General features: G+C 30.0%; 2 protein-coding genes across 2 annotated transcripts; one reads left to right on the forward strand and one right to left on the reverse strand.

Annotated features, from left to right (window-relative positions):
* The first annotated feature begins 1,752 nt into the window (after positions 1-1,752).
* Positions 1,753-3,735, forward strand: LOC107454539 (protein FRA10AC1). Its single transcript, XM_016071766.4, has one exon. The coding sequence runs from the start codon at positions 1,884-1,886 to the stop codon at positions 2,769-2,771; it is 888 nt and encodes a 295-aa protein (XP_015927252.3). The 5' UTR covers positions 1,753-1,883; the 3' UTR covers positions 2,772-3,735.
* A 3,467-nt stretch (positions 3,736-7,202) lies between these two features.
* Positions 7,203-11,654, reverse strand: LOC107454536 (uncharacterized). Its single transcript, XM_016071762.4, has one exon. It carries the CDS (start codon positions 11,454-11,456, stop codon positions 8,163-8,165), a length of 3,294 nt encoding a protein of 1,097 aa, XP_015927248.3. The 5' UTR covers positions 11,457-11,654; the 3' UTR covers positions 7,203-8,162.
* Positions 11,655-11,708: the final 54 nt, after the last annotated feature.

Here is an 11,708-nt window from a genome sequence, read left to right on the forward strand (position 1 = left end):
AATTTAAAATTATCATGGTGGAAATATAACCCTTTTCTGTATGAAAGGAATCCTTAAATTTGAAAAATAAATAAATAAAAATTAAATAATTCTTTCTACAAATTTATGGGATTGGACATAATTTTTTCAACACATCTGATAGTAAATCAAAAAATTTTCGATATATGTCACTATAAATCGAAATAGTAAAGACTGCACTGGAGACCATGTTGGAATATGTAATCTCTTACAAGTCTGACCCTAGCCTTTTTCATTCTTCTTCTATTAAATTCCTGTACGCTTTCGAACTACACTAGGCGTAATTTCATTCCTTCTATTTCAAACTATGCTCATATGGGCCCTTCCTTCTTAGTTCACATGCCTCAATTTGCTTTTACAAACATTGATACCGTGTTCTAAACTTGTTCGCTATTTAGCTCGTGTTATTTCCCGTCTAACATCCAACAAAATCCACACTGTTAAAAAATTCCTTTGAGTTTGTTTCCCAATTAGTACATGTTCCCCTCTTCATAAAAACTATGCTCTCTCTTGATTTTGTTTTTCTTTCTACTAAACCATTATTTCTGCTTTCTATCCAAGAATTTCATTACTCTTTTATTGAAATTAAAGAGATCTTCTTTGTCAATTCCCGTGTTCAGTAGAATGCTCTTTAATTCAATGGTAATTTCTATAAACAAATTGTAGGTTTAGCCATGAGCGACCCCTCACCTCCATTCTTTGTAACATATGCATTATTTCAAAGAAAAATAGAAAAATATTTTAAATTGTTCAAATTCTCAAGGTAGAAAAATTTATTGACGATACGTTTGTCTTAGTAGACAGTGATACCGATATTTGAGTTACTTTCTGTTGTCAACTCGAGTAGAAGATCTCAAAATTAAAATATTTATTTTTTGGAAAAGAAAAAAGAAAAAAAAGCAGAAGCTTTTCTACTCTCTAGAGAGTAGAAAAGCAATCTTATTGGAGATCGAAATGGGCTATAGCGGACGTAGAGCAGAACTCTCTATTTATGAAGGAAGTACACTAGATTCTGACTTTGTTTTCAAATAGATTAAAAACTTATAAGTTAGAAAACTATATGGGACTGAAAACTACATCGGACATAGTTCTGAAAGAAAGCATCATGACAATTTTAAAGAAATATTTTTAATAATTAAAACGCAAAGGGGGAAATGTCGTAGTACGTTTATATACAACTGAGAAGAGAGAAGATCTCCCCATTACAGCGTCGCGATCGGGATTAGAAGAGAGTTCTTCAAAAAATGGTTGTCCCGCAGTGGACTGATCATTAAGACACGGTTCCCAGGAGATCACCGAAGTCAAGCATCACTGGCTGCGGGTCAGTGTGCGGGTGGGTGACCCACTTGGATCAGTCTGCGTAGGGACCGAGGGTGTGCGATATTGGTCCTCGTTAAACTGTGCTAACGTAAAGTGCTCGACTTCACGCGCAGGTCGTTGGGCTACCGAAGCGGGGGTGCCATCCCCACTGCAGAGGATCAAAATTGTGATGGCATGTCTTCGGATCATCCTCAGGGATGTTTCCCAGACCGTCGCCAATAGCCCATTGTGCAGCTTTAGTACGACGTAAATGAACTACAACAACAACCAAAAAATGGTTTTTCCGCATTTTAATTTTTTCTTTTCTGCTGCTCAAGAGCCATCTCATCGATGACGATCATAGCTGCGTGAATCATATGCAGTGCAAACGGTCCTAAGACAATCACCAACCAACCAAGTTCAGTTGAACAGAAATAGGCAGTTCTTATACCTCAATGTTATTTATTTATTTTTTAGATATTAAACAAACACAACAAACTTTATATGATGTGAATTTCTCTTATCGAACATTAAAGACATCAATTTGTTGCTTATGAAAACTTAAAATGAGTGAAGCTTGTGGTTCCAGGGAACAATTTATAGATGAAGACTATGAATCTGAGTTCGAGTTTGATACCCAACCAGGCAATAAAAGAAAATCTATAGACGATGAAGTCACATTCAAAACTCCTGCAAAAAGAATTTCCAAGCCAAACAGACAGACATTCCATGAACAGTGTGCATTAGAACAGGGCCGTTCTCAACAACAAGCATACCAGGCCTTAGACGCCTATACGAGGCATAAAAAACTCATCAACGATTACGTTCTATGCTATTCAGGAACCACTCAAAAACTTAGAAGAGATACTAGTAATTATAAAACTGATCATGATATAATCCGTGAAAATCATAAATTCTTATGGGAAGAAGATGATGACGCAGCTACTTGGGGTGAAAAGCTAGCAAAGAAATATTACGACAGACTTTTTAAGGAATATTGTTTGTGCGATCTCTCTCGCTATAAGGATAAAAAAGTTGGCATGAGGTGGCGCACAGAGAAAGAACTTATTATCGGTAAGGGGCAGTTCTTCTGTGGTAATATTCGTTGTGATCAAAAAGATGAATTGAACAGTTGGGAGGTTCTGTTTTCTTACGTGGAAAAAGGTGAAAAGAAAAGTGCATTAGTCAAATTACGTTTGTGTGAGCGGTGCTCTGACAAGCTGCATTATGGATATAAAGGTAAAGCAGCTCTGAAAAAGAAGAAAGAAAAAAGTGATAATAATTCGAAGAATAACTTAGTAGATAATATATCGGTACCTAATAATACAGCTGAAGAAGCTAACACTCAAAAGATTCCTGAGGAAACGAATATTTGGAAACAAAAGATCAAAGAGGAAGTAGAACAATCGAAAGAAGATGCTTTTGAGGAATTTTTGGAAGAATTATTGCTATAGATTTACTTATGAAGGATATTTCCAAATTGGATCTTGCCAGCTCAAATTTCTCAGTGCAACTTCTCAGTTCCGCATTCGCAATAAATTTTTTAAAAAATATGTAGTGATTATAAGTTTTAAAAGTTGACTCCATTCAATGATGTCATTATTATTTTTATTAGTTTGTGTGCCACTGTCCCAGGCAATTCGGCAACAATATGGAAACGTTCCTATTTATGACATTAAAATATCCCATCATCTTATTTCTGCTCATGTTCTACGAATCCATATTATTCTACTGCTTAATATCTGAAATTGTCCTTGTGCCCTTTAAAAATTGATTATGTAATGCTTTGCTAAGATTGTAAGGAAAAAATGTAATGATAAATTAAATGTATGTATAATTTATAATATATTTAATAAGCTAATATTGTAAATTACTTTATCATTGTTATTAATAACTATGCTTCATAATTTTTTTATTGTTGTTAATTACTAGTTTATCTCATGAAATTTATTATTTTAATTATAAAAAACAAGTGACCCTTAAAGTTTTAATAGAATTATTAATCATAATACATTATATTTAATAATTATCTAAACATACCTATAGAAAATAAAATACCATAGGTAGTTATATGAGTTATAAATAAATAAAAAATATTGATACCTATATTTGTTATTATTAAAGATTCATTTCTTCTGTTAGTATTTTGTTTTGCTTAGAATTCAGACTCATGAGTCAGTTATAAGTTAAAAAGAAGCCAAGTAAAGAAAGAATAAGAAATATTGCTTTAAATGAAAAACAATTTCATGTTTTGAATCATTTAAAAATCTTGTAAATCCAATGTGAAAGTTTAGTTTTTGTAATAAATACATGTAAAAATTATTTATTTTAAAAAAGTAAGATTGCTTTATTTTCTACATTTTGTTTTATAAAAAGGATTTGAAAAATAAATTATGTTTTGTTTTTGGGTTAAAAAAATGTATTCTATTGTTCTTATTTTGCATATTTTTAATTCAGAATAATCAATTAATTCTGGCATGTCAATCTATTGTCTACTTTTCTTAAACAATTTACCATTAGTTTAATATTTATACTTTCATACCTGCTATGAAACTGTTTTAACCCATAATCATTTATTTATTTTACATCAAGATTTTTATTGCTCTGCACCAAATTTGATAAAAGTGGACCAATATAAAAGCCAAAACTGTTCCTTAACGCCATTTAATAAATTGTGACAGTATAAAAATTTATACTTCAGTCCCCAAATATGTAAAATGTACACAATTATCGTTCAAAAAAACCATGTAAAAATTTTTAAAACAAAAATAAATAATGGAAACATTCAACATTCCCTTATTTTAATATGCAGGTCAATCTGGCAGAGATTGATATGCGAATTCTTTTATTTGCTTCTCGCAACTGCACTTAACTTTCAGGCATGGTGATATCAGTGATGAATATGAATTTAATTTAAAAAATATGCCTTTTCAAACAAAATACATCGTTTAATTTCCAAGGGAAAAAAAATATATTCATTTTTATGCCTTTCCTTACCTGTGCCAAAGCAATTTAAAATTACATTTACATGATTTAAAATTCATGTTTGCTTGTTTTGAACTCGCGGCATGATTCATATTTACACGATTTAAAATTGCACATCAAATTTCATTATTTTTGAAATTTTACATTTGCTCGATTTAAAGCCACCATTATGATTCATTGTTCGAGTGACTTGAAAATTATATATCAGAATTCGTATCCACACAATTTTAAAATCGAACATCACGATTTGTATGAATTTAAAATCTAACATTGAGATTTGTATTTCAGAGATTTTAAAATTAAATATTAGGAATTTAATTAAATGATTTAATAATCACACACTGTAATTATGCACACAATTTAAATAAAATCTTGTGTCGATATTTTTCTTAAAACATTGATAATACTCTGTGAACAAACGCATCATACATACTTTTTTCTTGTTTAAAATTCAGATATTTTTTCAATTATAAAAGTTCTTTTACTCATAAGATTTTTGGATTTCTATTTCCAGCTGTTTTGGTTTTTTACCAAACTATTCCCTGTAATATGAATAAAAAGTTTTATAAATATCAGATTTTTTCAAAAAAAAATCCTTGTTTTTCAAACAAACTTTGTCAAAATGAGCTGGCGATAAAATGTTTTTTAAATCAAGTCTGAAATCTTTTGATAAGTGTGGCTACTTTGTAAAATACCTCAATTTTTTTTAAACATGAAAAAAATAAAAAAACAGATTTATTTTAAGGAAAATGTAATTTTTTTCTTTTAATGTAAAAAAAAAAAAATGTTTTAAGTCTTGTTTTAGAGATAAAAATTTATCATATTTGCATATCTGCAAACCTATTTTTTTTTAAATTGCACAAGATTTTCCACTTTATATTCTTTAAGAGGGCCTATCCTTGCCATCTTGGATTTTAAGATATCATTTTTAATTTGTGTTTTCTTGATATTTTTTTGTGCTCAACAAATATTTTGATATAGGCTTATAGGACAGTACAATATCTTTCAAAAAATGGTAGTAGAAATAATTGCTTGATGATTTTTAGAACTTCTGTAAATTTTTCCTTTTAAAGAAATATAATGCGATTTAATGTTATGAGTAATTTAAAACATGTTTTTTACAGTTTTTAGATTTTTAAACTCTTAATTTTATTACGGTTTCACTAATGATTTGGATGAGACTAAAAAATTCCTTTAATGTTAATTGCATAAAAACAAAAATACTAATCAAAAATCTAAACAAAAGTTTTTCCTTTCTTTTTGGTATTATAATGCTTATATCGTATCATATTTTGAATTAATTAATGACCTACAATATTGATCTGACTGAAGTGCACTGAAAATTCAAGATGTCTGTCTGACAAAGAAAAAAACTTATTCTTATTACACGCGTATATGTATACATAAGTAGTTCTAGGAAAGAGCAAAATTTGAAAATGCAAGACTTAAGAAGAAAGGCCAAAAATGCAGAGAGCTTATGTGGAATACAGAAGAAATGGCAGATATGTAATAGTGACATTATCTTGATTTCTAGTGATAATGAGAAAATCTTTAATAATGAGATGGAAATATAATTTTTAGTAGCAATACTAATTTAATTATTATCTCAAATAAAAGCGAATATATACAATTATTATAGCGGTAGAAATTGAATATAAATTTAATGAAAATATAGCTTTATTACATTTTAATAAGGATGTAGAAGTTACATAAATAAGCATAAAAACCATAGAAATATAATTTTTTGACAAAAAAATGTGCAATACTGAAAAATATTTTTCTTCGAGTTTTAAGACTAGGAAAACAGGAAAAACTTATTTCTTAAGCCTACAAATCTCTATAATAAGAGTGATTAATTAACTTTACATTCGTAAGATATATACAAATTTATTTAGTATTTTTTAACACATTATCTATTTAAATAAATAATCACAAAAATCCACCAATTTTTATAAAATGTCCACTTTTTATAAATAAGTTGAGCATACAAACAGCTTTAAAATGTATGGTCTTTACAGATAAAATGTTAAAATGTATACATACATTTATCTAACAGTAATTAAAATAATAATAATCTATATTAATATTGATAAAATGTGAGTTTTCTTCTTCATAGTGCTGAATAATACAGCCACTATGCGTTTCTCTGTGAAAGGAAAAAATAGGTAGGTGCGAAAAAAAATTTGAGAAATCTAATGAAAAGGATCTGATACAAGGGGCTAGGCAAATAAAATATGATAATAAAAAAAAAAGCAAATTAATTGAACAAAAATTTTAATAACATAGCTGCTAAAGTACTTTAAATGGTTTAATGTACAGCCAAAAATCTTCTTCATTAGTAATTTTGTATTAAACTTTAAATAAGAGAAAATATATATATATACAGTACAGAACCCGTTATCCGGAAATCAGTAAACCGGAAAACCAAAAAACCGGAACGAAATTCGATAAATTTTTCCGCCATTTTTAAAAAAAAATTTTTTTTTTCTCGTAAGATTTTAGGATTTTCCTTTCTTTTTTGAAAGATGTTTACCTTACCATCATTTTGGAAATAATCATTAGTGTATTACTTCGTTTTTTCAAGATTATTTCCAAATAATTTTTTTTTAGTTGGGTTTAACAATACAAGAAAACTGCTTTTTGTAGCGATTCAGAAAACCGGAAAAATCAGTTATCCGGAATAGCGATGGTCTCGATCGTTCCGGATAATCGGTTCCCTACTGTATATATATATATATATATATATATATATATATATGTATATATTTGCTGATACTTATGAAATTTTTACTTATCTAGCTCAGATAAACAAAGATTATAGTTTTAAAAGTAAGGAAGATACATTAAAAAAAAAAAAAACATTAGATCTATAATGCAAAGAACAATCACTTTTTCAAAAATAGGTGACAATTTTTTCCAAAATTTATTGATAAGTAGCAGAATTGAATTTTACTTTTGCTTATAAAATAATTCATTTTCCAAGAAAAGATATTTTTAATTTTCCTTGGTGAAGAGACAAAAGTCCCTTATTGAAAACATTGAGAAAATTTCTATTTAAATACTTCTGTCTAAATAATCAAAAAGGTTCACAGTTTACTCCTTTACTACAGACTCCTCAGCAGTTACTTGTGAGAAACAAAAGCAGAAATTACCAGTGAGGACCTATACAAAGTATTTCCTTTGATGCTAGATTCGTAGCAATCCTAGATAAATAAACCATAATTTTTTTTAAAATTAAGTTAAAAAATCCTTTGGCACCTTCAAGATTGTAGTTAGCATGAACAATACAGAAAAATCCTGAAATAATTATTAACCCATAACAAAGCAATATACAGCATTGCACAAAAAAATTATCTTAAAAGATAAGAAAAATTACAATTAAACATAAGTTAAGGCAATAAATCTACAATGAATAATAAAAAATTTACAATGGAATTCGAATTGAATTAAAAATAAATATTTTTGAATTTAAGAAATTAAATTCACATGACTAACCATTGCGTAAGAACGAAAGGCACGAAACTAAACTAAGAAAATAAATAAAGGTATATTCTCAATACATAAATATAACAGATTCAAAACTACACAAATAAAACTAATAATATTTTTTAACATCATGAAAGCAATTCTTGTTTTAAAAATTAAAATTGCTAAGACAATATACTTTAAAAATATAATAATAAATGTTTTTGTAATAGACTGCATAGGTCTATGCTTGTTCATAATAATTATAGATAGATAAATATTGTAATAAATTCAGAATTACTAACAAAATTAATTTTTTTTTTAATAATTAAGTTAATTTATCATTGTATACATTCCAACTTTATGTACAATAAAATAATGTAAACTTTTTTTTCTCATATTAGATCAAAAACACTATTGTCAACAGAGTTCTTAGGATTCGATATTTTCTTCTTGACGGATCCATTTTCATTAGCTTCCACAAACACAAAATTCTTTGTCACACGGCTACCTTGAGCATTTGTCACATCGAGTTTAATTTTTTTGAAAGATTTTTTAGCCTCTTCTTCATCTAAGAATGAATTTCGAGGTCTTTTATTGAAAGAGTGTGTTGCCCGATCTGCTACAATTTGAGTTGCAATTTTCTTCTTAATTCCCACTTTAAAACTGGTGTCAAAAGAATGATCTGCCTCGTCTTCATTTTCTTTGTTACCATTCTCTTGCATCCATTTGATCTTGTCACCATGGAAAGGCGTTTCACTAATTTCTTCTTCGTTTTCGGAACCAGATGAGTTTTGATTGTGAATGGCTTCAACTTGATTAAAAGACCAATTGAATTTTCTCTGTCGAGCTGCATCAGAAAACAACTCCCCTTCCTCCAAAAAGTGATTCTTAACTTGTCTTATCATCCGGTCATCATCATCCAATAAATGTTTTAAATGCAAGGTACCGATCTGGTCACGTAATTCATCATTAGCAGGAACATCGGTATCATCAGCAAAAATCAGAGGATCTTCACCGTCTAGATCATGTTCATCCTCATCTGAGCTGCCTTCTTCACCAGACAACTCTGCTTCATTCTCAAAATAATCACGAACATTTCGAGGTGCTTTCTGTACTTCTTTGCCATCATCGATCAAAGATTCTTCAGAATCATAATTCAAATTCTGCTGATCAATCTCCACATTATCTGCGTTGTTTTCATCTTCGGAATCAGAGCCGTGTTCGGATTCATTCTTGCTGAAGTTAAAGTTGGAGTTAGCTTCGAGTAACACAGAAGCCGGATGAACGCGAGTGTCCTCCTCACCATACCTGGACTCTTCATCAATTGGTGAAATAGGTCGTATTTTCTTATTAAGAACTTTCCGCTTGAATCTTAAGTCATCTTCACTATCAGAGTCGGATTCTATTGCCGGAGGAAATGCGGGACAGTTGCTGTCGCTAACATCCCCTTCAGAGTCTTCATCTGCAGAAATATTAATCAGGGGTGGTGTTTTGGGTAACTCATCTTCATCAGGAAACTGTCCAGAGCAAATGTCCATGACATCAGCTGTAATCATGTCCCTAGATATATTGTCTTTACTAGATAGCAAATTTTCTTTGGCGAGTACTTTATCATAAACTATTTCATCATTCTGAGATAATGGATTGGAACTTAACAAATCTGATGAACCAAACAATGATAAGCTTTGATTTTCTTTTTGCGACTCATTTTCATTAAAACTAAGATTAATTTGTGACACATTTGAAGTAATAGATGTTGAATGATCTGCAGTTGTTGCAAAACCTCCTTGCGGTTGAAAGGATGGTAAAGAAAAACAAAAAGGTGAAGATTCTATTTCTTTATCAATCTCACAAGGCTCGTCAACATCATTTCTATTTGATTCTTGGTAGCCAATAGGTAGTTCTGGAAGACTGTCATCTTGTTCATCTACATCTGGAGTTGATAAAGTATCAGTAACTGGAAAATTATCATCGATAACATCATCTTCAGTTAAATCTTCTGTTTCAGATTCTGCACTTTGATTTTCTTCATTGACTTCTAACACTTCTTCCAACATTTCATTTCTTTCTCTTAAAGCAGCTTCTTTTTTCTTAGCAATATCATTTAATAATTTCATTTTCCAAGACAATCGTTCAGCACCAATAGGCTTAGGGAGAGATCTTTTACCTGCAGCTTTATCGTCAGAATCAGATTTCAAACCATTGCATCTGCTCATCATGTTTAATACTTTTTTACGAAAAGGCTCTACTTTATCCATTGGAGGAGGTCCAATTTCAAAAACAATATTATCAGCCGGTTTCAATGTAATCTTATTCGATAACTTTGGTTTTTGACTACATTCAGACATGGTCTTCAATAATGGCTCTTCAAGACGTCTATTGGTCTCGTTCATGTATTCTCGAAAATCAGGTTTGGGCAAGTGAAAATATGGTAAGGATAGAGTTTGCCTCATCAACTCTTTCCCTTTCACATCTCTAATAAAATAATTTTTAGGTCTCTTTACTGGAGAGTTATCATCATCTAAGCTATTACTGTTTTCATTCATAGTATCAGGAAAATTTTCCTCCACTCCTGTATTATTTTTGTCACTTTTGCTAAATTCAGTTTCACTGTTATCTAACTCATTGAAATGATTCAAGTTTTCCTTGGAGAGTTTAATTGTAAAATCAGTATCATAAATTTCATCTAAATCAGCAGATTTTCTTCCATCCCGATCAACAGCACTAGTACTTTCAAGTTCATCTGCACTAAGTAAATCGTCAGAGAATTTTCTAAATTTCTTCTTAAGCTTAATTGGTGAATCATTATCAGAAGTTTGATCTCGATCAGCAGATTCAGGTTCATCATGTTCACCTGTATTATTAAGTGAATTATCAGAGAATTTTCTAAATTTCTTCCTAAACTTAATTGGAGAATCAGCATCAGAAGTTTGATCTGGATCATTAGATTTCTTTTCATCATGATCAACAATACTAATAGGGACAAGTTCGTCAGTATCTTGTAATAAATTATCTGATATTCCTCTGAATTTTTGCTTCATCTTGATTGGAGAATCAGTCTCAGAGTTTTGATCTGAATCAGCATTTCCTTCATCACACTCAACAATATTAGCATTTGAAAATTTATCTGTATCTTCAAGTAAATCAATAGAAAATTTCCTTATTTCCTTCACCTGCTTAATTGCAGAATCATTATCAGAAACTTTTTCTAAAACAGAAGGTTCAGGTGTTTCATCATCACATGAGAGTTTTTTCTTTAGCTTAACAGGAGAATCATTATCTGAAAGATGGTCTGGATCAGAAATTTGGCTCAATGTATCAAATTTTAGCTCTTCATGTTGCATATTATCTAGTTCATCTACATCTTCAGCTAATTTTAGTCGTTTCTCTTTCTTGGTATGTGACTTATCTAATTCCAAGTCAATGATTATATCACTTTCACCATCAGATTTAACTAGATCATCGACATCTATAACTTCAGGTAATGCATCAGAGCTTGAATTAGGTTTTAAAAGTTTCTCGCAATTTGCATTTTCAACATTACCTGATTCCTCAACAGAATTTCCAGAAGAATCATGCACGATCTCTATTTTCTGTTCATTACAATCACTTACTGAATTAGAATTCAACATTTTATCGTCATAATTCAAGTTCGACGCTTCAACAATTTTTGTGGACGCAGGCATTTCATTGAGAGAATGAAACAACTTACTTATTTATTAATTGTTGTGATTAAGGTAGTAAATGAGAAAAAATTCAATAAACTATCGTTTCAATTGACTGTAGAAATAATAATTTAAACTTCTATTTAATAGTGCATGTTAAACGAATAAATATACACTCACTTTTCGCGGCAAAAATAGATTGATTGCAAACGCTTCCTACGCTCTACTTTTGCTTTGCTTATATATCATGATTATTTGTGGTCTCACCAAAGC

This window comes from Parasteatoda tepidariorum, chromosome 5 (assembly GCF_982258835.1).
Source record: "Parasteatoda tepidariorum strain Cologne lab strain chromosome 5, Ptep-v5.0, whole genome shotgun sequence".
In the NCBI taxonomy this organism is placed as follows: Eukaryota; Metazoa; Arthropoda; class Arachnida; order Araneae; family Theridiidae; genus Parasteatoda; species Parasteatoda tepidariorum.